The following is a 20,650-nucleotide window of genomic DNA, read 5'->3' as shown; positions in this document are numbered from 1 at the left end:
CTAAACAACAGAAGTTATTTGGCATGAAAAGAGAGCGCAGCACTGGGCTCCATGTTAAGGCAAAGTTTTCACAGGTTAACACATAAAACACATCAGCTGATTAGTGAAGCTGTTTTCAGCAGAGATAAACTGAATGAGAAATCCCACAATAATGAAATTTAAGGAAACTTTTGTCAGAGTTTTGGATTATAAATTGTCCGTTATGGGATGGAGCTCGGAGTGGAGCTGCTGCTCCTCATCGAAAGAGGCCAGCTGAGGTGGTTTGGGCATCTGGTCAGGATGCCTCCTGGACGCCTCCCTCTGGAGGCGTAGGAGACCCCGGAGCAGACCCAGAACTCGCTGGAGGGACTACATATCTCTCCTGGCCTGGGTACGCCTTGGGATCCGCCTGGAAGAGCGTGAAGGCGTTGCGGGGAGAAAGATGTCTGGGTTTCTTACTCAGTCTAATGCCACTGTGACCTGGTCCTGGATAAGCAGTGGAAAATGGATGGATGGATGGATGGATGGATGGATGGATGGATGGATGGCATTATGAGCATCCCTTTACAACCACTGTCAACTACTAGAATTTGGATTTGCCTTGCTGAATGTCTGGTTGCAGAGAGAGTTACACTCATAACTAGGTTGGGATTCAAACAACGTTCACAGTTATCAGCATGACAGGCAGTGAAACAGCTTTTAATCCCTGAATGCGTCTCCTACAGGAATGGACATCCTTCAGGCATAAATAAACAGACAAACTGGACAGGGACACGTTAAAACTTTACAAACATGAAGGGAAAAGTGTTCCAGCACTTCAACTTAAACATCCACAACTCCTCTGAGTTTGAACAGAAACATGCAGCAGTTTTAAACTTGAGCGAGGAGCAGTCTGTCGATACTCTGTTTCTAAGCTTTCTCCTCCAGAGGTTTGGACTGTGGCAGCGTTTCCTGCTGTACATCCACAGTACTGCTGTCTGATACCAGCTCAGAGGGCTGGCTGTCATCCTGTCAACACAACAGACACCAATACACACATCAATACGATCAATATCACTTCACTTTCTGTACTACAGAATAAGCAGACAACTTTGACACGATGAACAACATGAGCAGAGAATGGTTTAAAAAATTATATGTACGTATGTATGTATTTTTCAGCATGTAAAGCTTACAGGATGTTGAAAAATTATCTGAGAAACATTGAGCAGAATGTCCCCATAATCTCCTGTGTAGCCAACTTACTCTGTGTTTGAGGTAGGAGAGGTAGGTGTCCCACCCTAAGGTGATAGTGTTGACGTACACAACGCGGTATTGGGGTGCGAGAAAGTAGAAGTTGATCATCTGAGCTGCAGGCCAAACGCACCAGTCCGCCTGCCAGCAAGAAACAACACAGATTAGCATAAACAAACTAGGAGAGATTACCCAGTGCAAATATTGTTGAAACTGTGGCAAGAGGAGAGAAGTCTGCTGTGTCTGCAGAGCAGGCTGGGAAATCAACACAGGCCACAAGCCAAACACTGGTCAACACTGGCTGTAACTGAGAGCTTGTATTTGCTCTAACACTCACTTTCAACTGGCCAGCACCCGAGCTTTCTGTTTTTCTAAATCTGACTGACAGAAGAAACAGCTGATTCAGAGGAAACCACCACTTCGAAGAAACTATTTTCCTTAACATAAAAAAAGACACAGTAAAAGGACACAGTCTCCAAGGTCATTAATAAATACAGTTAGCATTAATTAATGAAAAAGGAATTTTGCAGGTATTTGGTCACAAACCAACTGAACAAAACAAAATTTCGACCTGATGATGGTGCTAGAAGAAGCATTAAGCATTAACTGAGGGGGACATGAATATCTGTACTACATTTCATGGCAATTCACCAAATAGCTGTTGAGACATTTCACTCATTTCATGAGGCTGACCACAAGCCTCATGGTGGCGCTACAGAAAAAGTCAGGGGAAGCCATTACAATTCATCCTCTGGGGACCATGGATGTCTGTACAAAAGTTCATAGCAATCCATGAGATAATAGTTGAGATAGTTCAGTCTGGACTAAAGTGGTGGATCGACTGACTGACACTGTCGTCCCTACAGCCACATTGCTAGTGTGGCTATAAAGGCTGGAAGTAGTAGCTACTCTGGACTGCAAAGTGTTTCAAGCTTGGTGCTCTTCCACAGACAGCATCAACAGTCTTATGCTGATGTGTCTCTAGAAAGAAGGAACAAGGAGGAGTGGACATAATGATTACATCATACCAAAGGCGTCAAATGTTTTATATTGACAGCTTTGTTGATTTATGTTTCAAAGGGAAAATTTGTTGACAGCGCGTCACAGCAAAGATAATAAGTGTTATAACTGCGGTTGAGCTGTCCTGGATTATTTTTTAGATAGCTGTTACTATAACCTGCTGATTTCTGACTTTGCATTAATGTATTTTATTTAGTTTAATTCCTTAGAGGACACATTAAAATTGCATGGGCAAAATCTGAGTTAATTCATGTTACCAAGACAAATAAGCAGTGAAACCTACTGACAGGGAGACAGTTAGTAGATCATTATTTGGGCATTTTACAGTTGCAGGAGAGGAGGGGGTGATGATTACTGCACCAAAAAGAGTGCAGTAAGAGAGTGCGTGTATGTGTTATGTGTTGTCCCTGCCGTTTGGACTCTCAGGGCACAGAATAACTGCACTGATGTGACCCTAAAATACAAAAGATAATGGGTGAGAGGGGAATGTAGTTCATCACATTTGGAAAGCTGAGCAAAACTGAATAAAGTCTGGACATTCAGCTTTTTCTTTTTTTCAGGACCCGAGCACAGACAAGATAGTCAGGTTTGGTTTACAGTAACAAATGTAAAAACGCCCTGGAAGAACTTGTGATGTGATCATTTTATCACATGTGCATTTATCTGCTGCTCCAGATGTGCAGGTCAGACTCTGACATGTGCACTTACCACCAGAAATTCCCAGAACTTGCTTTTTAAGTCCAACCATCCATCGTATAAAGTGTTTCCCTCCATGACACTCATACCTGCAATAAACAGAGATGACAGTCAGTTGTGCGTCAGCGCCACGCTTCATCTAAACCAACCTCAGATAAGGTCAGAGGCTGGACAAGTGTCCAACTCTTATAAAACACGAATGACGGTCACAAACAAAACGACAGTCAAATCCAAACTGTTTATCACAGTTGACCTTTGAACAGTATCCACCTCTTATATTGACATAGACCGTCTTTTGTTTTACCTCACCCACGTCCTTAAGTCCAACCTTTGACTCTGTACACTCTGACTTATGTGTGAGTGTGTCATAGAGACACTGCTTATGTGCTTACACCCTGACAAATGTTGAGGTGTGTTTGTGTGCACTCAGGGAGGAAGCGGATTGGCTGCTTAGCGCCAATAACTGTGAAATCCTTCTTACCTAAAAAATACCACAGCCCCAGTGCCGGCGAGGCGATCGCCTGGTCCGTCAGAACCTTCTTGATCACAGTGCTCATCGATTTTCCCACGAATGCTTTGTCCAGCCACTTGTACCAGACGTGCATCAATGGACCCAGAGAGCAGCCCACCACAAACATGTGGCCTTCAGGAGGAAATGAAAATGAGAAAAATTACGTTTTCTTGTTTGTGAGTTGGTCATAGACAATTAAACGCTTTAAACGATTCATCTTCAATATGCCATTATTCTTTCTTAAGAGATGTAGAGGAGATTTTAGTATGCGATGCAGTATAGTATGCAGTATAAAACTATTTAATTTTGAGAAATGGAGATTCAGCCTGTTTACTCACTGATGACGATTGGTCGATTCATCGCTGCAGCCCATGTTGAATTTATGGACATTTATATTTTTGTGAACCTTCTTAATCATTTAAGAGGAGATACTGTACTTCATAAAACTATTCTGAAGATCTTATTGTGGTGTTTTTTTGGATACTTTGACTTATAAGGTCACTTGATGGACTGCATATATACATATAAAGAAACTGAAAGAAACCTGAAACATCAACCTGAAGAGGAGAAGATGGCTGAAAAGATTTGGGAAATAAAGCATTGTATTTTGGAGAGGAGCAGCGCAATGTGTTTATTTTAAAGTACTACTGAAAACTCACACCGTTCTGCTCCTCACTGTGTGAGTCGACTAAGTTAGAAAGGGAGTTGGTCACAGAACAAACGGTGACAGGATGAATCAGGACACTGACACAAAGCAGATCCTGTTTACTGCACAGCTCCTTCCCTAAATATAAGGGTTTGACAAAACACTAGATGATACTGTGAAGTATTGTTCACTAAAAATTTGAATTCTTGACTAAATCTATTTGCACCATTTGTTCAAATTCTGCTGAACATGAATCCAGGAAATTTCCCAGAGGAAATTGTTTTACAGAGGTGGTAAAACACCCAAATCCTGATGCAGCTATTATATATATTATATTCTTCTTCACTATTAGGAATCTGATATCGTTCATATGAAAGTTTAAGTCCACTCTCACTGACGACCTTCAAGTTGTGCAAATGATCTGAAGAGTTATCAAAGTTGCTGCAGAAATTGTTGGTTTTGACAGAACAGAAAAAAAGTTTAAGGTTGTGTTACTAAAAAAAAGCAAAATTGCAAAAATTGTTCAGCTTTTGTCCAAATTATCTTTTAACTTAATGTCATCAAGTGTTCCCAAAATGTCTCTCCTCCCATAGACTGTCTCTGCCTGGACGCCATCTCCTGACAACTCCTCACAGGTTGGGGACACCTGAGGAGCTCTCCTAAACATTATGTGAGATATTTTCTGAGCTATGACAGTTGATCAAATGCGTTTACTTTTAGTGCTAAAAGTAGGACAAAATATGCATCACTGCTACTAAATAGGAAGGAACTACACAAGCCATCTTTTGAAGGGGATGAAGATGAAGAGGAAATATCTTGTTTTACACAAAACAGTCTTTGTGAATCACAAACATGGGCTAAGTGTAGTAAATGCTCATACTGGTAATTTTATTTATAAACTTTTGGAATGCCTTATTTGAATTGTTAACACGGATTTTGATATATGTTTTCTGATGATTTTGTTTGTCTTTTTTTCTTGCCTATATATTTCTTTTTCTTTTAACATGTTTGAAATAAAAATTGAATAATTAAAATGAACTTTTACTTATTTTTATTTTTTAACAGACGCAATCAATTATTCATGTGACTTGAATGTTATCAATGAAAAATCTTAAAAGGAAAAGCAATGGTTGCATGAGAGAGGCACATACTACTGTAAGTTTTAGGCACTTTAGATGTTTAGATTCTTATCCATCATGCAATACCATTAGCGAGGCATCTGATCGGTCCTAAATTTATTCTGCAGCATGACAACAACCCCAAACATGCAGCCAGAGTCATAAAGAACTATCTCCACCTAAAAGAAGAACAAGGAGTCCTGCATCAAATGGTTTGGCCCCCACAGAGCCCTGATCTCGGCATTATCAGGTCAGTCTGGGATTACATGAAGAGACAGAAGCATCTGAGACACCTAAATACATAGAAGAACTGTGGAAAGTCTCCAAGATGCAGGAACAACCGGCCTGCCAAGTACCTGAAAAACTGTATGCAGGTGTACTGAGGATAACTGCTGCTGTTTTAAAGGCTAAGCGTTTGTCTGTTTACTGAACTTTGCATGAAATTAATTGATAAGTGGTGTCTTGTAATCTCATGTGGGTTTGGCATGACAGAAATAAAAAAATAAACTATAACAGCATCAGATACTGATTCCTCTCCGGTCATGAGTGGGACAAGGTACCAACACCTCCAGGGTTGCAGGTACCATTCCCACACTGTGATAAAGACGTCACCCCGTCTCCACGTACAGTAGCTGTGTCTCTGGCTCACCTGTTCTGCTCCAGTCCCGGACTCGGACCGGGTCCTTATAAGTCTCTCGGGTCTGCTGCAGGATGTCTCCCAACGCCAACATACCTCCGCCGCTCAGAGTGTTGGTGAGCAGCAGGTATCGGCCCTGGAACAACGGCCGCCAGCAGAACCGTATGCGGACCAGAAACTCTTTGCCCGCCCGGTGAAACATGATGTTTGGACCGTGGAGAGAGCGCTGTCATCTGCGGGAGACACAACCTCTAGGGCTCTCTCTGGAGGGGGTATTTAACAGACAAAAAAGTGTTTTAAGGTTCAAAGTTTCGATTCATTCAGCAACTGCTTGACCTGGTGTCACATAAGTGTCACCGGAGCTAAATTAAACCAGAAATAGCCGCCAGCTGCACCGACTTTGTAGCCGGTAACAACAGCCTAAAGTGCCGTTTTCTCTGTGACACAACACAGGTGCTGGGATAGGTATCGATTCATAAAAAAACATTAAATTTCACAATGATCTCCTTTCTTTCTGTCAGACAACACATGCAACAAACCAATGATAACAGGAAGGACAATCTGAGGCGGATTTAAGGAGGAAACAAATGCTTGAGCGCTGCCTGCTGGTCTGGAGGAACAAGCGCTTGAAAGACAGTTTCCATACAATCTACACAGAAGTACTTATGGTTTACTGAAACCTGCAGTGCGGAACTTTTCCATATAAATGAATGCCCGTTACATTCAAGCCCTTGCCAAACGAGTTCACACAAATTAAGCTTATCACCGCCAGATAAATCTCTCTGTATTTCACAGTATACAGAGTTTTTAAATCTTATGTCAGGTGCGACATTCCCGCGCTGGCCGTTAATCGTGCGGCTCTTCTAGACTTTCCAAATGTTATCATTCCGTGGGGGTTGTGTGACGCTCAAAACAATGTATCCAGCTTTTTACAGCCGCAGTACGACCAGTGGTGTACTGGTCATCGGGAATACAGGGACGAATCTCGGTGGGCGGTGGACTGCGAAAAAAAATACGTGGACCGAACCTCTCTCTCGGTGTGAGCATGAGAGCGTGCTGCATACCTGTGTTAATAGCCCAGCCCAGCGCCCCCCTTTACTCTCACTGCCAGAGGGGGGAAACAAAAGTCCTGCACTCCAGCTTTAAAGCGGCTGTAAATTGTATTTTTTATCACAATGTATAAAATGACAATATGTAATGTAAAACCCATTGTACACTACCTGCTCAGCAGCAAACAGCAGACAGACACAGGTAGCAACTCGCTAGTGAACACAGTGGAGCGTTTTAGCAGCTAAAGAGCCCGGTATTTCCCTCAGGAGTTGGTAGATAGAGGCCAAAAACAGCAAAAAGAGAGTGGATATTGGACTTATCCACCAGCTGGCCAGAAACACATCTCTCAATGAATGATAATGTTGCTCTGTAACTGCACAGTAGGATGTGTAAATAAGCAACTGTGTAAATAAGAAAACAGAAGCTTAGGGCGCCAAATGAGTGGGACGTCTACTTTTTTCTTCATTTTACCAACAGCTTCTGACAATATGCACTTCTTTTCCCCACTTAATGTTTTTCTTCTCTTTTTTTCTAGGGATGACCAACAATTAATCCAAAAACATTTTTTATTTTTCAACAGAATTTTATAGAAAACCTCTTCAGAACAATATAAAAAACTTGTTTTTTCACTTGTTTCTGCTGATTGATGATATTTTACTGCATGTAGCTGTTTCCTGTCCACCAGTGTGTGTTTGTCTAGGTGGGGCTCCTCTTTATGTTTATTCTCAGTTATTGCTGCAAATTATTAATGAATAAAACCTTTAACCATCCTATTTCCCATAGTCCAGTGGTTGAAAGAAACTAAGTACATTTATCAAGTACTGTACTTAAGTACAGTTTTGTGGTATTTGTACTGAACTTGAGTATTTCCGTTTTATGCTACTTTATACGTCCACTCCAATACATTTCAGAGGGAAAGATATTACTTCCTATTCCACTACATTTATTTGACAGCTTTAGTTACTTTTCAGATGAAGATTTGAAGATTTGACACAATGGATAATATAACAAGCTTTTAAAATACAACACATTGTTAAAGATTAAACAAGTGGTTTCCAACCTTGTTGGCTTTTAACGTCTTACAAAAAGCAGTGTGTAGTCGGGATCACATTTCAGATGTCTATGAGTTGTTAACAGCTCCACCAAATAGTGATTTTTCCCTCTAAGCTTCCTACATGGTTTCATTTCAATAAATGTTCAAATGATCCAATATTTCACCAAAAATCAAAGATTAGAGAAAAAGTCCAAAAGCTGAAAACAGATTTGTTAATCAGAACTTTGTTTTTTCTTCTTTCCTCTCCCATTAATCATCTCACGACCCTGCAGATTTATCTGGTGACCCTTTGGAGGGGCCCAACCCCTAGGTTGGGAACCACTGGACTAAACTAACTAGATGTATTAAGTAGTTCAAACTAGCTCCACCTCCAGCAGCTACAACAGTAACATGCTGCTTACACACTGATGCTTCAGTATTAATAATCTATTTATGTCATATGTAATAATATATCAGTCAGAGGGACCAAACCACTACTTTTACTACAATACTTTAAGTGCAATTTGCTGCTAATACTTATTTTCTTTTTATTAAGTAGGATTTGTGATGCAGGACTTGTACTTGTAATGGAGTATTTTTTACATTGCTGTATTGGTACTTTTACTTAAGTAAAGTATCTGAATACTTCTTCCACCACTGCTAATAATACTATAATAGCCTTTATACTGTAGGTCTTTTAATGCTTAATTAATTGCATTTAATTTCCAGATCTTTGTTTTTGTACTTACTTACTGTAATTAATGATCTTGCATTGCAAATAAATGGTTGCTAACTTATTCTCAGTGAACCATTAACAGATAGAAACTGTGCATATTCTTATAATGTTGCTTCACAGATTATAACTCAAAGTAGTTAACAATATTATCTGATATATCACCACAATATTTCTGAGCTCACTTCAACATGTGTTACTCAACATGAAGTATGTAGTGACTTTGTGATTTCCTTTGTTTTCTACTAAATTACACACACATTCTTTTGTGGTGATATTTTACAATAACCATCATAAGACCAGCGTCTGTTATTGGGTGGAAATGGCAGCAGTGGTTACTGCTGACCTCCTAATCAATTATTCAGTCTCCCCGGCAGCGCTCATCAATAATAAATGACAGGTTGAGTATTTGAGGAGGAATATTTCAGGACAGTTTGCAGCACGTCTTCTGATTGGTCAGACGGGCTGTCAATCTTCCACACGGTCGTTGAGACCCCGCCCACCTGCTGGCTGCGTAAAGATGGCGGAGTTTAAGGTAGACCGGAACTGAGTCTTTCCTTCATAATACAATCATTTAGCGCTCGGGTTCAGGTCTGGTAGTGAACATAAGATCGATACTAAAAACAGATTTGTTTATCCCTCATCCATCCTGCCAACATATTTAACATATAAGGACTACCGACTGCCTACATCCTCCTTTTTGACTGTGGCAGTGGTGGAAGTAGTACACAGATACTTTACTAATACAGCAATGTAAAAATACTCCATTACAAGTAAAAGTCCTGCATGAAAAATCCTACTCAAGTAAAAGTACAGGTATTAGCAGCAAAGTGTACTTAAATATTAAAGTAAAAGTACTTGTTTAATCCCTCTGACTGATATATTATTATATATGACATCATTAGATTATTAATACTGAAGCATCAGTGTGTAAGCAGCATGTTACTGTTGTAGCTGCTGGAGGTGGAGCTAGTTTAGTTCAATGGTTCCCAACCTAAAGCCAAAAAGGTTGGACCACTTGCTTCATCTTTAACAATGTGTTGTATTTTAAAAGCTTGTTATATTATTCATTGTGTCAAATCTTCATCTGAAAAGTCACTAAAGCTGTCAAGTAAATGTTGTGGAGTGGAAGTATAAAGTAGCATCAAATGGAAATACTCAAGTAAAGTACAAGTACCTTAAAATTGTACTTAAGTACAGTACTTGAGTAAATGTACTTAGTTTCTTTCAACCACTGGACTGGGGGCCCTAGGACCCCAATACATTGGTATTTTTTGAAAAAGCACTAATTAAAACAAAGAAACAACATTAAAAACAAATTGATTTTGAGTCATGAAAACCCGCTGAGGTCTGCAGGTACCTCAGCTGGTAGGATTATGGTTAAATTTACACAAAGTTTTGTGAATGTTTTATTCAAAACAATCACAACATTTAAAACACATAATGTACAGAAAGTAACTTTAAAAACAAGCAACAAACCCAATAAAAATACGCATTTAAAAGATGCAGTGTGATTTTCTCCTTTAAAAAAGAGTTTTACCAAAATTTTCATTATAAACGTGACGTCACATTTATTTTTTATTTATTTGTGTTTTGTAATTCCTGGCCGGATGTTGTATGGTACAATCTCTGTGACTTGACAGTGGTGTGTTTCTGCGGTGCTGGACGCGGTGGATAGATATCTATAAAGGTGAGATTTCAGTCTTTATTAATCTATTGCTTTGCCTTAAAAATCCCCTTTCCTTTATCTAAATGTGCTGTAGATTGTATTTATGGTTTAATGACGCTTTTATTTAAAATGTCCAGTAAAGGATTTCGGATTTAAAAAGATGCTTGCTTTAGAGCAGCTGTTCATTGTGAAAACCACAAAACCGTCATTACTGTAAGCTATGAATTGTGTATTTATTCGGTTGAGCTTTGGATGGATGCTGCTGGTTTAGAGGATCTCTGCTGTGACTGACTGAGGGCCCGTCCTGCAGGAAAAGGCGTTTCACACCGTCCGATGGTTTAAAACGAGAAAATGGGTCCAAATGGATCTGAGGCACGAACAATAGAGTAAAATACAACATCTGAATTCCCTTCATAGAGCAAACTGGACGAGTGAAACCATATTATACATATATATATCTTTACAAGCGTATTATATATAATATATATAGTAATTATCAGGATATTTTAATGATTATTATGGTAAAATAAGATAAGGTCACTGCTGAATCCCACAGATACACACTGTAAATCAGAGTCTTGGGATGATTATTGTAATATTATGGGAATTGAATACATTAAATGCGGTTTGGGCAGAAACCATATGGAGCACTATTGTTTTCCTGTGGTAGGCTGAAACATTTGGCCCTAAACCAATCAAATCGCGGATAGTGCCTTCATATGTATTAGTGTGTCTATGTGTGTGCTTCCTACACTGCAATAGCACATCAGGAAAGAAATCTTTGGAAATATGTAAGAAAAAAACAAAGAATTAGGCTATAAATGTACCCTAATTAAAAAATATATATATGTATATGGGAGTGTCCCTCATGCTGCATATATAGTGAATGTTGTTAAGAGAACATAAGAGGAGAAGAAGCAACATAGAAATGCTGCAGTTTCATAAATTTAGGATATATGAATGGATTCTGGCTGAATTTAGAGAAAAAATGTTTGTGGTTTTTGAAAAACAATTCAGCCTATAGGTGAAAGCACTTCCTATGTATTAGGGCTGCAACTAACAATTATTTTCATTATTGATTAATCTGTCTATTATTTTCTCGATTACCGTAATCAATTAGTTGTTTGGTCTATAAAATGTCAGAAAATGGTGAAAAAACGACTGAAGAAACCAGAAAATATTCACATTGGAGAAACTGGAATCAGTGAATTTGGAGACTCTTTTCTTAAAACGATGAATTGATTACCAAAAAAGTTGGTTTGATTGATTAAATAGTTGGCAACTAATCGTTTAGTTGACTAATCGTTGCAGTTCTACTATGTACTAGTGTGTGTGTGTGTGTGTGTGTAATGGTAATGAAATTGTTGATTCAGCTGAGCCAGTCAGCAGTTTGGTTAATAAACGATTTGGCCAAAGATTAACGTAAACTGTAACATTTTACCTGTTCCAGTAATGATTCTGGAGACTCAGTTTTTCTTTTCACCTGTTAATATGCTTCATTGCATTTTTAAAAAAGTCTGAAAATGAGCCGGCAGTCTGCAGGCCGCATCTGCACTTCCTCTGCTGACGGTAAAGTTACTGGCAGTCAGACCCGCAGGCACGAGTGACGCATCTGCTGCTTCTCGTCCATGTTGCTGTGACAAACACCACTATCAACCAGGATCAGACTGAAACTCTTCAGACGATCTTTTATTATGTTTCAGATATTAGTCATCTCATCTGCAACAGATTTCTTTTTCTAAATTAGGACATGTCAAACCTTAAAGACCTGCTCTCACTAAAATATTTTAATCAGTCTGGATTCACTGGAGACTTTTATCATCCCATGATAGTTTAAAGCTGCTTCAAGGATGGTCCTTGTACATTTTGAGGCACAGAAATGTTCAAATATCAATGTTAAAAGTCAGTATATGAGTATCAGTACAACATATTAGCTCTCAGTGGTTTCAAGGAAAAATATGAATAATTTAAAAAGCCATATCGAATCCTAGCAGGACATAAAGTGTGAATGAGTTTAAATACTGTTGCATAATAACAAAACACAGCTTAACTGCATAGGGGAACTGTAGAGAGAAAAGTTTCTAAACATTTTTTGAATAATAGACTCATATGCATGTAAAAACGGTGAAAAAACAGTCAGAATTAAAGGCAGATATTGAAGAGTAGTAACGTCAGGTTTATATTGAGACTTTTAATCCAAAACGTCCTGAATTCACTTGCAGACTCAAGCAACCAAAAAACCCAACTCCTACATCCTGGCTGCTCCCCTCTCTCTGCTTTTCTGTTTGCTGTGGAGAAAAAAAAATAAAAAAAGATGAAGAGGTGCTATTTTTAGCTTCCCCTCCTCTCATCTGCATCCCCCCGCTTCCTAGAAAAGGAGGCACGTGATTGGAGGAAAAGGGGAAAAATGCCATCTCAGGCAACCTGGGCGCAGGACAGCAGCTGCAGAGCACCACTGCTGCGTTAGTGAGGAGACATGTTCTCTGTTCGGTTTCACACACAGTAAATAATATGTTAGGTTTGATTTTATGTGTGCGATGCTGGATTTTATTAAATATTGCTCATCTGTGATATGATGGAGGTATTAAACAGGACATTTATTTTTAGTTTAATGATTTTTTGAAAAGGAATTCATCATTTCTACGTGAGGAGCTGCTTAAGTGTCTCGTTTTTCCACCCTGGTGAGAAGAAAAGTCTGTAACACTTAATATTGAGCCATTTTATTTGGTGGAGAAACAGCAGACAATGAGAAAAAATGCCAGCACAAGCATTTTGCCAGAAGGGTCAGAGGTCAAATGACTGCTGACCTCACAAGAAGAAGAACAACAGCAATAACCCCCCAAACTAAATTGATTTGAATCATCCTGCAGGTGCAAGATGAAGATGGATGGACAGAGCTTTAAAACAACATCCTCTCAGATGAAGTCAGAGTCTGAATTATTCTTGAGTTAGTCGGCTTGTAGATAAATATTTTATTCCTCGGTGTCCTGCTGGTTTCTTTAATATAGTTTACATTTAGCATTCTAGTTCAGGCCATGACTGTGGTTCTGGGTGTGAAAATAATTAAGATTCACAGTCCATTCACAGATTTGAGTTTTACATTAACAAACATTTGTTGGAGGCAGAAATAATCCGAATAGTTGGCAGAATATGAAAATAAGTTTTTCTTCTTAACAGTGAATTCACAGCAGAATTTTGCTGCCCAAAATACATTTTCCCACTTTAATCCTGTGTCATGCATGTTCCTGTGTTAATTGTTCGTTTATCTCTTGTTATATGCCAAATATATGTAAAAAGAATCAGTATTTTTACATCAAAATCTCTGTCTTTTCTCTTCCTGTAAAACAATTTCAAATGTTTGATGACTCTTCCTGCACTCAGGGGCGTTTACAAAAGTTCATCCAATCAAACATTCTTCACCGTTTTTGGGTCGTAGTAACTCAGAGCAATATGGAGAGAGATAGGAAGAGATGTATGTTTGGATTTCAGTGGGCAAAAACAATGTGGCTGAGGTCTAATTCGTTCATCTCTCCCTTGTCCTCCTCCAGGTGATCTAGCTGATCAGGGGAGGGAGGTGTCTCCTCTGTAGCTCCGTTTCTCTCTGCAGCTCCACATCAGCCTAAACTCTAACCCCGCCCACTTTTAAATCGTCCAATCAAATGCGGAGGATCAGAATTAAATCCCTCTTGCAACTGTACACCGCTCAAATATTCTGTTTCACTGGGAAATACGTCACAGTACAGAAGCTAAAGACGCTCTAACTTATGTTTCATGGAGCCTTTAAGAGCGAGGTGCGTATGCTTACTGCTGCAAATAAAGCCCCATTTGTCTTGTACAGAGTTCAGTCTGGCTGACCTTTGACCTGTGAAATAGCAAGACTCACTAATGTCCATCCAATCTGAGACAGAGGGTGGCATTGACCCATCGTTAAGGAAGTAGTGATGTTAAACTTTTATAGTACCTGTTTGTGCTGAAATAATACAAATTGTAAGAGATATGCAACGTGGCTTTAGACGGAGGGTGAAGTGTTTGAAAAGGAGATTTATAATTTTTTTGTTAAATGCTAATATCAGCTACTTTGTGATGTCAGATTATATGAGCTTGATGCCTCTGTGGTCAGGTAGAGCTGAAGACGTCGCTGTCAGTCATCTCAGCAGGTTTCTCAGTTACTGTCTTTAAGCTGGAAGGTGTTTGGGTGATCTGGGATCAGCTGAGGATTAGCTGTCAGTCTGCAGGAAGCCAGCCAATACTGATTAAATGAGCCTGAGTAGCTGGCCGCAGCAGCACTTAGCTCTGGATCAATCCTGCTCCTGTCGGACGTCAATCTTCTTTAGGTGACAGGTTTAGAGGAGAGCTTGATGATGTCATTGTCCAGTGTAGAAACTTTCAACTCTTAGTCATAATTGAATTGGGATGAAAAGAAATCCCGCCTCCTCTGGTTAGAGAGGTTGGTTTGAAAATCCAGGCAGAAAAATGAAGGTGTGACTATTGTCATTGTGCTCGTCAGCAAAGCAGAAAATGATGGATGTGTAGCTGCAGCTGCTGATAAAGTGCATTGTTAATTAGCAGAACTCCCTTTGTTTTCTCTCCGTAGTGTTTTTATGACATCAGGGCTTTTCATCATCATATGTCAAAACTTTTTTAAAAATGCATTTTTGCATGTGTTAAATACTGTAAAAACCCAACCTAATGATGCAGCCTGAGCACAGGGGAAAAAAGCCAAAACATCCCATCGTATAAATCTAGAAATACATAGATCAGAGATGTGGATTGCAGTGTCATTCAGGCATTGTTATTCATCATAATATGAGGTCTCCCCCTTTAAATATTTATGCCCTTATAAAAACATGTCCCTCCTCTTCCATCTGTCAAACCTCCTCTATGATGGAGGAGCTGAGTGTCCATTTTACAGTCTTTGTCCCTCCTAATTAAACCTCTAAAACGACGTCCCTCCCGACATTCAGTCTCATCTCAGCGTCCTCTTTTTGTCAAACAATGGGAGAAAATTTTAACGTCAAAGCTATAATTACATAGTTATATATTACAGTGATCTGACATACTGTAGTCAGTGAAATGTGTAAATATTCAGAATATATCAGAATCACTTCGACTCAGAGGAAATACATATGACAAAGAACAGAAGTAGAGCTGCATTGATCAGTTGATTAATCAATTAGTCAATTGACAGAAAATTAATTGGAAACTATTTTATTAAATTTCTGGTTCCAGCATCTTAAATAAGATTTGTTGCTTTTCTTTGTCATATATGACTGAATATATTTGGGTTTTGGACTGTTGGACAGACAAAAGACATTTTAATACGTATACTTTCATAATTTTCTTGCAATTCATAGACTAAGTGATTAATCGCTCTATATCAAAAAAAGTAATCAGCAGATTAATCAATAATGAAAATAATTGTTCATTGCGGCCCTTAAAAATAGCCATTATTAGTCAATATTTCTGCACTACTGTCACTATTTTTGTCCATTTATTTGAACTTACACGTGATGTCACACTTGAGGCAAATTGCGTTGTATTTAGAATCACTGAGTTAAAATTAGATGATGGTGATGACGGTAACAATGATGATGAGACTTTATTGATCCCTGTGGGAAGGTTGAGTCGTGACTCAGCAGATTCAGCAACAGAAAGGTCAAACAGACAATTCAAACTCAATTCAACGTGAAATAACAAACAAAACAAGGAAGATAATGAAACTTTAGAGTATGAAAAGACTGATGCATTTTAAGTAAATGAATACAGATTTATAATAAGTGTGTTCAGATCTCACTGGGGCTTAATGATGTTGTATTCTTGAGCAACTAGCCAACATTTCTCTTAGTGTTTGTGTACATCATGAAAAACACACGAAATATGGAAAAATGTAAGTTGCTTTGAATAAAATGTAGTCTTTTATACTCTTAATGATTTCTCTCAGATCATAAATTATAACAAACCCACGTGTTATGGTAGCTGTCCCAGTTCGGCACACCTGACTTGTGGCTTTGTTAAAAGGCAGTTTACCATCCAGCGGGCCAAATGAAAGCAGCAGCAGCAGCAGCAGCAGCAGCCGCAGCATCCTGTGGGCTGAAAGACATTTGCATAATGAGAATTTGTTAATTACTTTGAGATTAAGCACAGAGGCCTCCGTCTGTAAGCTCCTGTATCAAATTAGTGTTTAGTGAAGGTTAAACCAACTCTCTTCTCCTCAGCTAATCTCTGAGACGCAGAGGAAAGGCTGCAGTAATCTCACCTCGCCGTCACATACAGCAGACACTGAACAGCCCCTTCTGAAAGCCAACAAAAGCCTGTGATAGTGTTTGACGAGAGCCAGACCTTAAACAGACGCTGTTTGTTTTTAACCTCCTCTAATCGCCGCTATTAATAACTGTTGCATTCTTACACTTCTTTTTTTAGGTATTAAACCAACACTTTGGTCCAGAGCAACTTACAACAAGCTCAATAATCATACCCATCAATTTACGAAAACACTGGGAAAGAGGTCAGAGGTGAATAAGTTTTAGAGATAAATGTGTTGTAGAAAGAAATGTGAGTAAAGAAAATAGAAATAATACTTAAAAGGGCATAAGTGTAAAGTTTGGGGGACACAGGAAGTAGAAGAGGAGAACACGGGAATGCAGAGAAAGAGGTGAAGTATTTAGATTAGAGGCAAATATAATGGAAAGGTTTAGTGGAAGAGAACCTTAAGAGCCTTGAATGTCTGTTTCTTGGTCTTTAGCCTGATGTGCTATCACTGTAACATCGCTGACTCGGCTCAAAGAAACTTGTCGATAAAAAAGCACGTGGGCTGAAATATCCGCTGAGCTGAATAGACACTTTGGTGAAACAGTAACATGAGTAGATACATTTTTAATAAGGCTGGCCTTTACAGGGAATCGAACACCGAACCCTAGCTGTGATCAAGTGCGATCTCACTTCAATGAAAGTCTGCGTCAGTCAGAGACATTTTTAGACTTTTTAGGTTCACAGTGACAAAAAAACAAGTCCAGTATTTACATACAGACGCATGACAAAGAAAAAGAAAAACCTGAGCATGAAAGTAAGGAAACATAACGAATGCAGATGTTTAATGTTTTATCAGTATGGAAATGATGACTTTCACAGTCATCAGATTTCAACTCAGCTGAACACCTGTTCGGCTTCACCACTTTTGAAAGAATGGCGCCTCAGTATAGTTCAAGAGTCTTGGTGATTAAATACCAAGGAGCACTGAAGACACTTAATGCTAGTTTTTCCTTTCATTTGTCACCCATATATATATATTTCTGTTGACCAAACTGAAGGTAAATCCTGCTCAAAGTTCCCACAGCAGATGTTTAATGGAACTTTTGCATTGTCTTTTGAAAATAAACGATTGTTACATAACTTTATTTAACCATCACTTAAAGAAGTGCCTTATTGAATCTCTCTTATAGCACATAAAACATAGAGGTTACAAAAAAATCAAAAAACATAGACCACAAACTAATACTAAAATAGATAAAACATGAAGAGAATAATCAAGTGTGAAACTTATGATAACTGATGATCAGAAGGATAATGTAAAATTGATGAAACAGCAGTCAGACACCAAGATTAAAGCTCTTAAAATATGAAATAAATGAGATAATTTGATAGTAAAATTACAAAAATTTTAAGAAAATAAGCTTTGTAGTGAACAAAGGTTTGTGATTTTCACACATTTTGGCTCAAATACTTTGCACCAAAGACAAGAAGGCATGTAAACTGGTGTTCAGACCAGTTAGACATACATGAATAAATAGTTTAATATAAGCATTAGATCACATGACTAATAAATCAAAAAGAACTGAACTGAGATTAAACTGTGTAATCATGTGACATCAGTTGGTGGGTGTGTGAGACTGGAGACAGAAATTCTTGTAAATGAAGTGATATGTCTTCTAAAGGTGCCAGAAAAGGTGGCACACAAGCACTTTTCATGTTGTTTGATAATTATTTTGCAGTTAATTCAGTTAGAACTTTCATTTTCAGCCACACAGCAGTTTTTAACACCCTGAATATCTTCCTCAGCCCCTGCGTTAGCTGGTGTGGATTACACTCTCGCCCTCAGTGAGTCACACTGCAGCTCTCTTGTTAGAGGATTGGCACTCACATTTTCAGCCATAATTTAACTGAGGAGAACGATGCAGAGTTCAAATAAAAAGCTCTCAGTGTTAATAAAACCTTTACTACTACAGTGCAGTCAGAAAGTAGTAAGATATTTTTTGGTGTGTTGGTTCTGTTATCCAGTACGTTTAAATTGAAATGAAAAAAATGACTGAAAGGTTAAACTGCTGATGTAAAAACTAAGAATATTAGTTTTTTACACCCTTATTAGATTAAAATCTTGGCTTATTCATTTATTTAGTGCATTTGAGCATTTATTTTACCAGGAAAACCTCACTGAGATTAAAAAAAACCTCTTTCACTGGAGTATCCTGGTCATGACAAGCAGCAACATAAAGTCTCAGACAAACAACATAAAACAAGTAATACAGACACTTTTTAAACATAGTCCCCCAGTTTTAGGAGACAGACAGTAGTTGGACAAGTTAAAAAACAGTAAACTTAGAGTCATCATATTAAATTTATGATTCCAAATCCTTTGCATTAAACATCAGCAGATGCTCTACCAGGCCTCAGCTGCAGCCATTTTTGTGCTTGTTTTTGGAGATTTTTAGGTAACACTCAGCTAAGTCCCCCTACATAGCGTTTATAAGCAGTATATAAACAGTTAATGAATGGTTTATAACACACTATGATGTAGTTGTAATCAAATATAAGCATTTATTAATGTAGTTGTCTCATAAGTGGAGGCTGGTGTATAAACAGATAATGAATGACAATATAGTAAGACAGTTGTAATAATGTAAAGTATGTCTTCATAGGAGAAGTTATAATTGCTGACAAATAAAAATATCTATATCTTCTTATAACTACTCTATAATATGTTATAAACCATTTATTTAATGTTTATACACTGCTTATGCTAAATATGGGGACTTAAAGTGTTACTGCTTTTTGCTATTAGTCTGGTCTTCAGCTGATTGTAGTCAAATGACTGAACTCCTTGTTTTCCTTGTCTGTATGTTTAGGATCATTGTTCTGCAGAATTATCCTAAAACTGGGCTGCTATGCATAAAAGGGGTTGAACACCCTAAAACACCCATAAAGCTGGGAGTCAGCACCTCAATATCTTATGTGCCAAGCTGAAGCCAAAGCAATGAAAAACATATCACTGTATGTTATGCAAAGCCACCCTGGCAGCCATTTCAAGCATTGTTGAAATTAATCACAGGTTTTTATTTACTTTGGACATAATTTCATACAGTTATACATCACAGCAGGAGGGTTAGGCTTTTTAAAAAAAATTAAACTGAGGTACAAAGACATGAGTCTGATGTCAGGATAAAACTCTATCTACAGTCACACTCCTCTAGGTAACTTGGCAATCGATGTGTTGTTAAAAAGATCAAGCCCTGCCAAAGTCAGCGTCTATTGATTTGTGTTCAGACATCAGATCTGAAGGCTCTGTGTGCTTTGTGTATTTTCATCAGTAAAGTGATTGATTAAATTCAAGCACAAACAGCACTGCTGGCAACATCCCTTTAGTTTAGACGCACCCAAGACTGAGAGGAAATTAACGTTGTAATGAGAAAATGTGCATTATATAAAGATAAAATTTTGACTTACTTTTATTGGAGTAAAATGGTCAATACACCTAATATAACATTCAAAAATTAGTTAATTTTATTCCCCTGATCATTTTGTTATGTTAGGTTTTTAGATTCATTCTTATTTTGGATAAAACTGTCTAATATTGTGAAATATTTAATGTAAATCACGTATTCCTCTGAAGTAAACACAGGAGCTGCAGGCTGCAGATTTGACAGGAAGTATTTGCGTCACAGGCAGAGCTGAAGTTTTCATCAACCAAACAGAAATCGACATCCATGCTGCTGCTGCTGCTGCTGCTGCTGCTTTTTCAAATGTTCTCAAATTAGAAAAAATCTTCCTCACAAAAACTCCAGCCTCTTGTTTGAAACATATTTGCAGTCAGCAGGTTTGCATTATCCTTAGCTCACATCTCTTACCGCCTGCTCAGCCTCCTTGCATAACAAACCATCAGTGTGTTGAGGAAGGGTCGGTGCTTCTCCATTATTTAGCAAGCATCTCTCTGTTCCTTTGTGTAAACCGATAGGCCGGAGCTCTGAGGAGGGTGCAGTTGTTTTGTTTGTGCTTTTTTCCCTGAGAGTTCTAGTGTTCCACTGCAGCCGAGTTAAGATAACAGTCTAAATAGA

The 20,650-nt window shown here is 38.4% G+C and overlaps 2 protein-coding genes across 2 annotated transcripts in view; one reads left to right on the top strand and one right to left on the bottom strand.

Annotated features, from left to right (window-relative positions):
* Positions 1–657: 657 nt before the first annotated feature.
* On the bottom strand, positions 658–6,453 carry mpv17l2 (MPV17 mitochondrial inner membrane protein like 2). Its single transcript, XM_044360652.1, has 5 exons — positions 5,853–6,453; positions 3,410–3,571; positions 2,941–3,017; positions 1,225–1,353; positions 658–987 (listed from the first exon to the last, which is right to left on the bottom strand). The coding sequence occupies exons 1-5, from the start codon at positions 6,040–6,042 to the stop codon at positions 889–891; spliced, it is 657 nt and encodes a 218-aa protein (XP_044216587.1). The 5' UTR covers positions 6,043–6,453; the 3' UTR covers positions 658–888.
* Positions 6,454–10,261: 3,808 nt separating this feature from the next.
* The window catches only part of rab3ab (RAB3A, member RAS oncogene family, b), a 29,699-nt gene continuing 19,310 nt past the window's right edge, over positions 10,262–20,650 (top strand). The window contains exon 1 of the mRNA XM_044362039.1: positions 10,262–10,346. The gene's annotated coding sequence lies outside the window, so the exon portion shown is untranslated. The remainder of the gene's footprint in view (positions 10,347–20,650) is intronic.

Source organism: Thunnus albacares, chromosome 9 (assembly GCF_914725855.1).
Source record: "Thunnus albacares chromosome 9, fThuAlb1.1, whole genome shotgun sequence".
Taxonomy (NCBI): Eukaryota; Metazoa; Chordata; class Actinopteri; order Scombriformes; family Scombridae; genus Thunnus; species Thunnus albacares.
This window is presented reverse-complemented; position numbering and strand designations above follow the sequence as displayed.